The sequence below is a fragment of the Myotis lucifugus genome, unplaced genomic scaffold, assembly GCF_000147115.1.
Source record: "Myotis lucifugus unplaced genomic scaffold, Myoluc2.0 scaffold_165, whole genome shotgun sequence".
Classification (NCBI taxonomy): Eukaryota; Metazoa; Chordata; class Mammalia; order Chiroptera; family Vespertilionidae; genus Myotis; species Myotis lucifugus.
The window spans coordinates 2,645,305-2,658,843 of NW_005871213.1; the positions used below are offsets into that span (position 1 = coordinate 2,645,305).

Here is a 13,539-nt window from a genome sequence, read left to right on the forward strand (position 1 = left end):
CTGGCTCTCAAAAGAGGGACAATTTCATATGTAATGTTTACAGAAAACACAACTTTTTCATCCTTAAAAAAATGCTCATATGAAAATAAAATGTATCTCAATGTGACTCTGGTGCTAACGACACATTATGTTCTACACAAGCTGGAGGGCACAGTCAGCGGGCTGGAATGTCCTCCAAAAGAGGTCTTTCCAAACCAAAAGTACACTATCTGTTCTTTATCAGGATGGAACACTCTGACCTTCTTAGCTCCAGGAAGGGAGGCAGAAAAGATTCCATCAAGAGCTCTAACGGCTCGCCTGGCTGGTGTGGCTCAGTGTTTGAACATCGACCTACCACCCAAGAGGTTCCAGGTTGGATTCCAGGTCAGGGCACATGCTCGGGTTGTGGGCTAGATCCCCAGTAGGGGCGGGGTGTGCTGGAGGCAGATAATCGATGTCTCTCTCTCATCAATGTTTCTCTCTCTCTCTCAAATCAATAATTAAAATTGAAAACAAAGGACTCTAAAGGCAGGTTTGCATTTCCAGAACATGTCTAGAGCAGTTCAGTTCCTTCCTACAGTGCCGTCCAACAGAGCTTCCTTGGTGATGGGAACGTGCATGTCCCCACCAGCTACATGTGGCCAGTGTGACTGAGGAACTATTTTTCATTTTAATTATTTAACTTTAATTTGCCACATGTAGGCAGTACAGTATCACAGTGCAGTGCTATATTATTCATTGCTTATTGAGTGCTTTTTTCCTAAACACTCTTTTTCTTTGCCGTAGGGTTATTAAATAAGACAGAGACCACTGCCTAATAATTTATTTATCCATTCAACAGAAACTGAGGCAAGCAAACCGTACCACAAACACTGATAAAACCAAACTTCCACCCCAAGTGCTAATAGAATATCCTGGTGTCCTTAACCCCTGAGCTAGGTGTGTCCCAAGTGGGGGCAGGGAGAGATGGGAAAGGGTCAGTGAGTGCCTCCCCATGCTCCCTCTCCAGAGTGAGGGTGGGGGTGGGGTGGGGGTGGTTTGAGGAGCTGCGGAGGCTCCTTGGAAGGGCAATTGGTTAAGTCAGCCTCTGGGCAATGCTTTCATAGCAATCTTCATGGACCTACCATGTGTCCCACACGATGACAGACAAAACACACACACACACACACACACACACACACACACACACGCGCGCGCGCGCGCGCCCGCAATTGTGAGTCATGAAGCAGCAGCAGAAGAAGGAAGTGGGCCCTGCGGATATTCGGGACACGCACAGAAAACAAATTCTTCAGCAGACTGAGTGGTTCTTTTCATAAATAAAGTAGAAACAAATGATGAGAATGTAATATTCTGGAAAAGAAGCAGGACTAAATATAATGAGGGAATCAAAACGTTTATTTTCATTCTTACAAATTCTATAGAAATGAACCCAAATGAAACAGATATGTACATATACATATGTACAAAATTTTACTTCTGAAAAAGAATCTATAAAAGTCGATGGTTGAAAATAAAACAAAATGAAACAAATAAACAAACAAATAAACGTAAACGATTTAAAACCAGTACTATGAAACTGATTTTCTCCAAGTAAAGTAAGAGTAATTTTAAATTGCTGGTTGTGGCTGGTTTTCCAGGTTATTTACATATTTTATTGTGGTCATCTATACAAAGGAATCTCTTTTATTTCAGAATATCTTCAGTTCCATTTTATTACATCAAATAGTCCTGAATTCTTTTCCCTTTACAGAGCTTTCAGCACGAAGACGATCAACTTCCGTTTTCTTCTTCCTCTTGACCCACGGGTCGGAAAGGCAGTATCATCTGCCCTCTTTCAGGATCAGACATTCGAAGAATTCTAATCAGCTTACTTGATGGAAGTGAGCTAGAGGAAGTAAAATTAATTACTCACATTTCCAAGAAAACGTTTTCACATTACAAGAAAATTCTCCTCCTTCTCATGAAAATATAAATCTAAATGGCTGTTATCTGTCAACATATACTCACAGCAGGGGGGTATGGCTACTATCTGAAGTTCCAGAAGAAATATGATTTGCAATAAGGAAATAATTTGTTTTCATTTAAAAAAATCAACTTCCTGCTAAATGCTATGGGTTTTCAGTTTGGCAGAAAAATAAAATGAGGGAGGTTTATATACCAACTATTTCTTACTCTTGTTCTTCTTGTCTCGCTGGAAAGGGGTTACCTGATATTTCCAGTCACAAATTTAAATCCCCACCAAAGCGACCACTTTAGAGAGAGAATATGGGCTCTAAGCGACAGGGAGCCTGGTACCCAGCCGGCACCCAGCAGAGGCTGACTGCGGCAGAGGAGCGCTCTCTATTGGGAAGGAGTGTAACCGCACTTGTAACTGACCGGGAAAAGAGCCAAGACCAGGGAATCATGAATGTTTTTTTAGTCTAAATGGAATTACTACAACTACTGCAACACTAGTTCAGTGGTTCTCAACCTTCCTAATGCCGTGACCATTTAATACAGTTCCTCATGTCGTGGTGACCCCAACCATAAAATTATTTTCGTTGCTACTTCATAAGTGTAATTTTGCTAGTTATGAATCGTAATGTAAATATCTGATATGCAGGATGTATTTTCATTGTTACAAATTGAACATAATTAAAGCATAGTGATTAATCACAAAAACAATATGTAATTATATATTCAATATGTTTTCCGATGGTCTTAGGCGACCCCTGTGAAAGGGTCATTCGACCCCCAAAGGCGTTGCGACCCACAGGTTGAGAACCGCTGCACTAGTTGGTCATAATAAACACAGAGGAGCAGATTCAAAATAGAAACAGTAACAAGTCAATAATCACATTCAAATCAACCTGCTTCTGTTATGGGAGATGATAAACACAAAATTTTAAATATCAATAAAGAGAAAATTATCTTAAATCTCCAGAACTGGTATAGAGGCTAATTTTTCCTTTTAATGGTCATTTAAGCATTTGCACTTTAAAAATTGAGATTATAGCCCTAGCTGGTTTCGCTCAGTGGATAGAGCCTTGGCCTATGGACTGAAGGGTCCCGGGTTCGATTCCAGTCAGGGGCACATGTCCCAGTTGCGGGCTCAATCCCCAGTGGGGGGCGTGCAGGAGGCAGGCGGTCAATGATTCTCTCCATCATTGATGTTTCTATCTCTCTCCCTCTCCCTCCTTCTCTGAAATCAATAAAAATATATTTTTTAAAAATTGAGATTATAAAAGACTTCTCCCCATTTTATACACTTGACACATATATTCAGAGCAGACTTTTAAAAGTTACCTCATGCTCTGAGGCGTAAGCAAGATGAATTGTCTGAAGCGCTGGGAATCTGCCATCTTGAGTATCATGTCCATTGCGATTCTCCGGTTCACCATGTCCTGGAGAACAAGCAGAAGTCAGGGTCGAGGCATGTCAATCAAATTCCTGGGAACACAGTAATCTGCCGGCTACTGCAACTCCCTGGATTTTTATCCTCGAATCATCCATTACGTTATCTCTGATGCCAAGCTTAGGGAAGATAATGTCCAAAACTCTCAGGGAAAACAACTGAGTACATCTCTCTTCCATGTAATTTCTGCAGTAAACGTGTTTATAAGCACTCAAAAGACACAACTAACTATTCCAGAATGAATCTAATTTGTACAGTAATAGTCACTCAGGAGAACAGTATCAAAAGTGACTAGTGCAAACATATTACGTCTCTCAAATTTTCCCTCAATGATTAAGGTGCTTTAAAAACTCTGCCTGCCCCCTTCATCTTCTACAATTTGTACAATGTGAACCAATTTGAATTCACAGACCAATTTCTCAATTAAATCTTTAATATAAACAGTGCATCGGTGTATAGAAAAAGAATGTTTAGTTAAAACAGGTTTTGAAATGAAATGAATTAAACTGTGTTTACATTTTCTGAGTTAAATAACAGAAAAGAAAAACAATCCAAGCAGCCCTCCCACCCGAGAGCTGGAAGCCGAGACAGATGGAGGATGCATTTTGAAAGGACTCCTGGAAACCACGTGTGCGGTGCAGCCTGCTGGCTCAGAACATGGGCTTTGGAGGCAGACAGGGGACCCACATCCCGCCTACACTGCTCAGTGGCTCGTATGATACAAACTCTTCCATCAGGAAGATCTGCAGAGTAATCTCACATGAAGTGAACAAAAATAACCAGAGCTTGCACAAATGGAACGCTGTCCTTTCCAAACAACGCCCCGGTGTGGCCTGTCAGTTAATAACAAAGCTGTCAACGCACCAAAAGAATATTTGCTTCTTTGGTTTGGTTCTCAGAACCTGGGTGCATTTTTCTGAATAATTTTAATGGGGCAAAATGCCATCCTGATTAAGACCCTCTAAGTTTGTGAAAGAGAAAGAAGTTGTCCTGAGTTAAATATGACATAAGATGGGTCATAGGACTGGATTGCAAAATGGTATTTGAGGGGGGGGGGGTGTCAATTGGGGAAAAAGGAGACATATGTAAAACTGTAGAAAAGAAAAAAAATTGTATTTGGGACAAAAACAATGCATGAAAGAATAATTGCCTTCTAAGATTTGTGAATTAGTTTCAAAGCCAATTCTCAGAGGAATTTCTAACTAATCATCAACAATGTTTTTTGGGGGGGTGTCACTTGAAAGATTACATAGCACTCACCAAGTATAAATTCTAATTCATGAATAAGCATTTTCTAAATGCTTCCTATGGGCTAGGCCAGTGATGGCGAACCTTTGAGCTCAGCGTGTCAGAATTTTGAAAAATCCTAACTTAACTCTGGTGCTGTGTCACATATAGAAATGTTTTGATATTTGCAACCATAGTAAAACAAATATTTATATTTTTGATATTTATTTTATATATTTAAATTCCATTTAACAAAGAAAAATCAACCAAAAAAATGAGTTCGCGTGTCACAGGTTCGCCATCACTGGGCTAGGCATTAGAAGGTAGAAATATGACCTCAAAAAGATTACAATTTGGTGGGAGATTCAGACATAAGAGGGACAGCAATGGAAAGGAAAATACATACAGTTAAAATACTAGTGTAATGGTACATGCAATACATAATATAAAATATATAATGAGGCAATGTGAGGGAGGTGGAAACCAGTGAGAAGACACATTCTGAGACACATGGAGGATAGGCCTGTGGTGACAAATACTAAAAGAATTAAAGTACGACTGGAAGTTCGTTTATGATTTGGCTAAACCAGTTTTGCTAGAGTAGTCAGTCTAAACTCAGACTGCAGTGGATTTAGGAAAGAACGGGGCATGAATAAGTAAAGAGAATGACTCAGAGATAATTTGGGAGAACTTACTATGTGCACCAAGCAAGACCCCACTGGAGCCTCACTATAACCCTATGAGGCAGGGAAGATTAATAGCTTTATTTTATAGATGAAGACATTGAGGCCTGAAAAGGATAACTACTTTGCCCAAAGTCATTTGGGTAATTGGTCTCAATCTTGGGTTTTTAGACTTCAAAATCAAGTGTTCCCATGCCCTTGTGTCATATGTATACTGCTCTTTGAGGGGCTGTGAAGGAAGGAAAGCGTAAGCTAACTGCTTTGGACTTTCTGTTCCAATGAAAGACGGAAATACACTAGGGGAGAGGCTACAGGAGGTCCATCTGGTGGAGAGGAGGGAGGTCCCGCTGGGAGAGAAGAGGGGTCTCTGGAGCTGCCACATCGTAGCAGGGAGAGAACTGCAGCTCTTAGTTCCTCCTTCCACTAACACGGACTGCAGTGTTGGGGCCGGAGCTTTCCTAGTTCGGGTAAAACTAAAGAGAGAATCGCTTCCATACAAAACACACGCCCACCACCCCACCCCCCCAAACTGGAGAATTTAAAATGTAACACTACCATGTAGACATCAAACTCATCCAGGCATCTGAAGGGAGACTCAGCAATGGACCACAGAGAAAGAATGAAGCACACGGTGGAGAAGGAGCGCTCGCCTCCGGATAAGGCTCGCATGTCGTTGAAAGCCGCTCTGTTCCCCTCTCCAGGCTGCACCTTGAATGAGTCAACGGGAAAAAAAAGGTGTAGAAAAAGGCATTATTAAATTCTTTATAAAAAGGCTGCCTCACATTAGAAAGAATGGGTTTACAGTTAAAAATAATAAAAGAGACTAGTCATTTAGTCAAGTGGAAATGACATCTATCCCATTTAAAATATTTTACAGTAAAACAATGAGCTATGTATCACAGTGGTTTTTGTTTTATTGTGAGAAAAAAAAATTGAAAGCATTTTCTCACTGTAATGAGATCTAACATGCCACAATTCCAAAGGCTTGATGATAAAAATGCCAATGTGAGCCAAATGTTAGTAACGAAAATACTGTGAACTAGTCATTCTGGCACTTTCATAGTCCCCTGAAGACCTGAAACCATACAACTTGTAGAAGACAACATAGGGAAGAACCTGCTCATCTTGGATAGCCCGGCCCCGTGACCACCTGTTTCCCCCACGCCCTACACCTGGCACCCACCATTCTACTGCTTCCACGAAGTTTGGCTCTTTTAGATTCTACATAAGTTATACCAGACAGTATTTGTCTTTCTCTGTGTGGCTTACTTTAATTAACATAATGCCCTGAGCTTCATCCATGTTGTTGCCTGGATGTCAATTTCCTCTCCTTTTTATGGCTAAATGATATTCCCGTGTGTGTGTGTGTGTATGTGTGTGTGTGTGTGTGTGTGAGAGAGAGAGAGAGAGAGAGAGAATATCACATTTTCTTTACACATTCATCTCTTGGTGGACACTTAGGTTGTATCCATGTCTAGGCTATTTTAGATAATGCTGCAATGAACATGGGGGTGCAGGTGTGATTTCATTTCCTTTCCTTTGGATATATACCCAAAGCTTGTGCTTCTGGTGTCAAATCCAAACAATCATTGCTAAGACCAACATCAAGGAGCTTCCTATGTTTTCTTCTTAGAGAAGATTTCAAACGGTGTGAAAAGTTGTAGTAATCAAGAGGCGTGACTGCTTCCAGATTTGTTCTTTTTTCTCAAGATTGCTTTGGCTATTCAGGGTCTTTTATGATTCCACACAAATTTTAGGGTTGTGCTTTCTACTTTTGTAAACAATGCCATTGGAATCTTGATAGGGACTGAGTTAAATCTAATCAGGCTTTGGAAAGTATGTACATTTTAACAATACTAATTCTTTTGATCCATGAACACCGGATATCTTTCCATTTATCTGTGTCTTCTTCAATTTTTTTCATCAATGCATTATAGTTTTCAGTGGACAGATCTTTCACCTCCTCGTTAAATTTACTCCAAAGTATTTTACTGTTTTTGATGCTATTGTAAATGGGACTGTTTTGTTTATTTCTTTTTTCAAACATTTCTAAGTGCCAAGATAACTTTTGTTACTTGAATTCCAGTGACATCTAGTGGTTATGTTGCTTTAAATGTAATTACTGAATGTCAAAAAGACATAGGACAGACTGAAAAAGGCTCAGACCGGCCAAAGAAAATAACAGCAATGAATTGAAATTCATAAAATCTCTTTTTAAAAATCCCCCTTTAATAAATAAGGGCTCATGGGAACAATAAACTAGCAATTAATAAATGAACAGCACACTGCCACAATTGCCTGAGAAGATAGTATACTGAACATTAGAAGTCACTCCTTCATTCTGACAGAATTCCACTTGCACAAATATGCTACACAAGGTGAAAAGGCAGCACCAACCAGTTCTACATCATGAAGGTTAATCACACATGGATTCACATATTTTCCAAACTGCTATCTGAAAAATTATGAAGCTCTCAAGTGAGCATTCATTTATTTTTTAATCATCTAAGGGTTACAAAATATTCTCAATTTAAACATACACTGAAATTTTACATATATCATCTGTAAATCTGAATCCTCCACGAAAATCCAAATGAAAAAGCAGCATTAACATAGCAAAACCAAATAAACACACAAAAACACACATATGAAAGTAAGAACTAAGTAACAGGATGTAATCTTTTGTCCAAAACTGCATTTGGTATCAATCTAATGAATGAAGCCCTGGATGAATCATGGAGATCTAAAGTTTACTTCTTATCTATTACTAACTTATCATGGGACATTGGTATCAATTTCCCTTTTTTGAAAAACGACTAGATTCCTTTTTTTTCCTTAATACTCACCTAAGGATATGTTTGTTTGTTTGTTTATTTATTTATTTATTTATAAAGAGAGAGAAAGGGGGAGAGACAGAGAAACATTGATCAGCTGTCTCCCATATGAGCCCTGACTAGGGATCAAACCCACAACCTAGTTGTGTGCCTTGACTGGGAATCAAACCCGAAACCCTTTGGTGTATAGGATGATGCTCCAACCAACTGAGCAAACCAGCCAGGGCAGATGACTAGATTCTTAAAGCAATAATGTTCTTCTGAATAACAGGGATGACAACGTCAGAAAATCTAGCTGCACTTGTCTTGTATAGTCAGCTCTGCGGATAAATTACCCAAACACTCCTAACACTTTGCTCTTTTACTCTTTTTTTTTTTATTAGAGTATAAATTACATACAGTAAGGAACAGAACTGAAGTGTTTAGTGCAAATAATTTTTATACAAACACATATACACACACAGAGTAACCACCACTCAGATCAAGACGGCATTTCTGGCATCTCTGCAAATTCTCTGTGTTCTCTCCGTCACTAGCAATCCCCAAAAGGTAACCACTATTTTGACTTTAACCACATAAATGAATTTTGCCAGTTTCTGAAGAGTGGAACTGCTTTAACAGACAGTGGCAGACGGGTTTCCAAATTAGTTCTACCAAGTTATAGTCCCACTGGCAGGGAATGAGAGTTCTTAGTCTATCTCCTCACCAACACAAGATATTCATTGTCAGTCTTGTTCATTTTAGGCACACTAATGGTGATGTGATAGTAAATTGTGATATAAATTTGTATTTCTCAGATGACTAATGATACTGGACACTTTTTCATGTGCTTATTTGCCATCTGGACACTTTATGAAGTTCTTGTTTAAGCCTTTTGATCATTTTTACACGTGTTGTCATTCTTTTTCGTAATTATTATTATTATTTAAAATTTTTAGATATGAGTCCTTTGTTTTATATATGTATTGTAAATTATTACTTATTCTAAGTATTAACATGGGCATATAAAATTTATGGCAACTAGAAGTAGTAAATGAGTATTTGAAAGTTTTCTCCAATTATTTGAGTGAATAGCTGCTCTTGCCCTGCACTCTTTCTTTCAACGCATGTGACTATGAGAGAATACATAAAGACAGACTCCACAGAGTTGAATGTGGCAGCTTTCTTTCTCAAGAGAGATCAGATCTAGGTACACCTTCAGAAATAAGTAGTACATGCCGAAACCGGTTTCGCTCAGTGGATAGAGCGTCGGCCTGCGGACTGAAAGGTCCCGGGTTCGATTCCGGTCAAGGGCATGTACCTGGGTTGCGGGCACATCCCCAGTAGGAGATGTGCAGGAGGCAGCTGATCGATGTTTCTCTCTCATCGATGTTTCTAACTATCTCTCTCCCTTCCTCTCTGTAAAAAATCAATAAAATATATTAAAAAAAAAAAAAAAAAGAAAGAAAGAAAGAAAGAAGTAGTAGAAACTATTACATGGGCTAGAACATTCTTTGAGAAATTCTTTCTTGGCTTCCTATAGTGAGACCAGAGAAAATGGACCTTCTATAATGTCCCACATAATTTCAAGAAAGAAACCAATGGAGTAGAAAGAGAAGGTAACTATGTGTCACTGAAATAAAATTCCTAATTATCATCAGAAGAAAATAATGTAGTTGTCTGGGGGAGATTTTTTTTTTTTTTTAATTAAAAAAGCTACAACAGCAGCTTTAGCCAATAAGGTCAATTTACTGTTCAACACTTTGACAAAGCATCTCCTAATAATTAACATGTAAAGATAAGATACTTACTGATATAGTAAGAGTTTCATTCTTGTGGTCAAAATTCATTTTTCCACAATAGGCCCTCTGAGATAGTAAGTTGTCAAAGTACAATTTGCATCGTAAAGTCAAACACCTTGAAATAAAAAATTGGACACATTAAGAAGAATATAAAGATACAGAGTGTATTCAGCATGATCTTTAACCAGCATGTAAGACCAGATAAAAATATGCTAAAATGTTAACACTGGTGGGCCATTTTATAGGTGCAATTTTAGGTGATTTTCTCCCGATCTTTATATTTCACTTGTCTCTACATTTTTACCACAAACATCTGCAGAATGATATCACCTCACAGTGAATATATCTCCTTAAATGACAACTTATGGAAGAGTAAAAGGGAGAGGGTGAAAAACTAAGTGGAGCTGGAAGTCCTTGGAGGCCAAGGAGCCTCCGGTTCACGGCAGAGTCTGCAGAGGAAAGCACAGCACCGAGAGAACTCGAGAGGACCTGGAGAGGGTGCCTTGGGTCTCCCTGAGCACTCTACTCATCAGGTGTGAGGATACCACTCACTGGGGGAGAAACATTCGAAAGAAGCACAAGTAATTCATGAAGACACCCACAGCCAGGAGCAGTTCACATTCCCTCTGGCCCGAGTGGAAACCTTTTAAGTTACAAGATATCAGTACAGTACTCAGAACCTGCTTCACAGGTAGAAAAAATTAGTACTCGACTAAAGGCTGCTCTGGTCCCACCAAACAAAACTTAAAAGCAGCCTCAAAAGGATAAAAATAAACTCTATTTAAGCCTTAACAACATATGCTTATAAAATGGAAACAAAGTTTTAGTTTAGTTCAGGAATATGGTCACTCATGTAAAAGCCTATTTCTTGTTATGGCTTCATCTGAATTTCCACGTATGTGGTAGAGCTAGATACATTTTTTAAAAATTCTTAAGACTAAAAGAGTTTGGGGTATAAAGGCAGGGAAAAAGCACGTGACTGAGGGATTGCTTCTGGGGAAAACGAAGGTTCGTGTAAAGACCAGGGCTGCCTTGGGTCCAAGCACACCAAGGGTTATCCCTACCTTTAAACTGTCCTCTGCTTTATTTGTTGCTTGTGACTTTCATTGGGGTCAATTTACCCATGTGAGTCTGTACATTTCTGGGTACATTAGTAATATCCAGTTTCCCTAATCCTGTACTAATTCACGAAACTAATATATACCAAGTTCCTACTCTGTTTCAGGTACTGCAGTAGGTTCTGGAGATAGCTGTAACAAAGCAGCATTCATCAAGCTACAAGCCACACCATTCTTGTTGATCAGGGTAAATCAACTGAATATTGACTCAGCAGGTCCCATCAAAAACATGCATCCCTCAAAAACGTGCGATGTCCAAGAGTGAAAGAGGCTGCCTCAGGACCAATGAGCTACCCTTCAAAGGGCACTTTAAGCAGCTAGTGACCAGCCACCTGTGAATGATCTAGAAAGGATGGATACCTGATGGAGTGGAAAAGTTGGACAGCTGCTATAAAGACCCACTCAAATCCATAATTCTCTAATTAAATTATAGGACTGTGAGCACCAGCTGACAAGGTAAGCACTGGCAGCTCTTCACTAACTGAATCATGTAAAGTTCTTTTAATTTAATTTAATATTTATAAGGGATAAGTGGAAACAAAGAAAAATAAAAAAATGCATATGTGATAATATATTTTTTAATGCACTTACCTTCTAAATTGTTGGTATGTTTTGAATCTATGGGTCATTATTTCTTCCAGTAATTTAATAAACCTTTTTAAAGTCTTTACTTTAGTATCCAGATCAAGATAGGTTTCTTTTGCTTCTTGGTACTGCCTATTTTATGAACAAAATATTAAGTAAATAAAGGCCATTCAAAGAAACATAAAAAAGTAAAATATCAAATATATTTCATGGGGAAGACCAGGGAGTGCTGAGGACCCAGAACTAGCAGATTTCACAGAGTTGTAAACACAATCCACTACCAGGAGGAGCGGGTGCTGCCCTGACCGGGAAGAGTGGTTAGCAGGCTGGGCAGGAACAAAGTCCAGCCCTAGAGAGGCAGAGAAAGCACAGAGGAAAGTGGGGCCCAGAGTGGCAGACCTTAGAGAATATACACCTTCTAAACGTAAAGGGGTTACACTGGAAGGCAATAAATATTTCCCTCAGTGACAGACACCAATGTGGGAACACACTGAGGAACACAGAGAATAGAAAGGAGAAAAGGAAACAAATTGGGGGAAAAACATATAAAATGGTTGGACAAAATATATAGAGAAGACGAAGACTATCTAACATATGTATAAACTAGAGGCCCAGTGCATAACATTCGTGCACTGGGGGGCGGAGGGGGAGGGTCGTCCTCAACCCAGCCTGCACCCTCTTGCAGTATGGGACCCCTAGGGGGATGTCTGACTGCCAGCTTAGGTCCGCTCCCCGAGGGGTCCTTAGCGCTGCTGCAGAGGTGGCAGAGGTTCCTGCCACCACTGCTGTGCCCGTCTTCCGGCTGAGCGGCGCTCCCTCATGGGAGTGCACTGACCACGGGGGGCAGCTCCTGTGCTGAGTGTCTGCCCCCTGGTGGTCAGTGTGAATCATAGTGACCAGTCGTTCTGCAGTTTGGTCTATTTGCATATTAGCCTTTTATTATATAGGATGAAGACCTCAAAAAGAAAACTGAACAGAGCAGAAAATATTTTAAAAAGTAAACACAAGAAAACGTTTAATAAATAAGACTTGAGGTTGCGGGCACATCCCCAGTAGGAGATGTGCAGGAGGCAGATGGTCGATGTTTCTCTCTCATTGATGTTTCTAACTCCCTATCTCTCTCTCCCTTCCTCTCTGTAAAAAATCAATAAAATATATTTAAAAAAAAAAAAAAAGACTTGAATCTCCAGACTGAAAAAGCACGCTGTGTACCAAGTGAAAGGATCACGGAGTCTGACATTCTGGACAAGCTACAGGACTTCATAGACTATCACAGGTACTCAAGAGACAGGGGATTTTACATTAGGGTAAACTAGTCTTCAATTCAAAGTTAAGACAAATAATTATGAATATGCAAAAATATCATTCATGTAGCCATTCTTAAGGAAACAATTTGAGGACAAACAACTTTTCAAATGGCTGCAGGGCCATTTGGAAAAAGATAAAATACATTCCTCACCTTACACCCAAATTATCCACAGGACAATGAAAAAATACATAAAAAGTGCACAGAACAAAAAATAAACAGTTGTTAAGACAAGAAAAAAATGTTCAATAACACTTAATATAAGTGAAATGCAAATAAAAATTATAACAAGGTTTTTTTTTTTTGGGGGGGGGGGAATCCATCCATCGGCAAAAACCATACAAGATGATCACACTGTTTAGGCTATTGGGAACAAGCCCTCTAATACACTGCTGATGGGAATGCAAATTAAATACAATCCCCAGAAAGGGGAATCTGTCAAAATGAAATTTTTTCCTAAAAAAACAAAACCAAAAAACCACACACACATACACACACACAAAATAAACCTGAATAACATGACACATGTACAAAATTACTTATTATGTACCACTATATATAATAGCAAAAGATTCAATTAAAACTCAACTACCCATCAATAGGTGGTTGAATACTCTAAAACAATAAAAAAA

At 39.2% G+C, this 13,539-nt stretch overlaps 1 protein-coding gene across 5 annotated transcripts in view; it reads right to left on the minus strand.

Annotated features, from left to right (window-relative positions):
* Nucleotides 1-1,353: 1,353 nt before the first annotated feature.
* Nucleotides 1,354-13,539, minus strand: part of SMC6 (structural maintenance of chromosomes 6) — a 49,489-nt gene continuing 37,303 nt past the window's right edge. For 3 of the 5 annotated variants that reach the window (XM_006096013.3, XM_023759900.1, XM_023759901.1), the window contains 5 exons: nt 11,608-11,733; nt 9,908-10,013; nt 5,839-5,991; nt 3,265-3,362; nt 1,354-1,864 (listed from right to left, as the gene is read on the minus strand). In XM_006096013.3, coding sequence (XP_006096075.1) covers nt 1,750-1,864; nt 3,265-3,362; nt 5,839-5,991; nt 9,908-10,013; nt 11,608-11,733 — 598 coding nt within the window. In that variant the 3' untranslated portion in view covers nt 1,354-1,749. Of the gene's footprint in view, nt 1,865-3,264; nt 3,363-5,838; nt 6,003-9,907; nt 10,014-11,607; nt 11,734-13,539 lie in introns of all 5 variants that reach the window. The other 2 variants (XM_023759899.1, XR_002831022.1) reach the window with 2 other exon arrangements.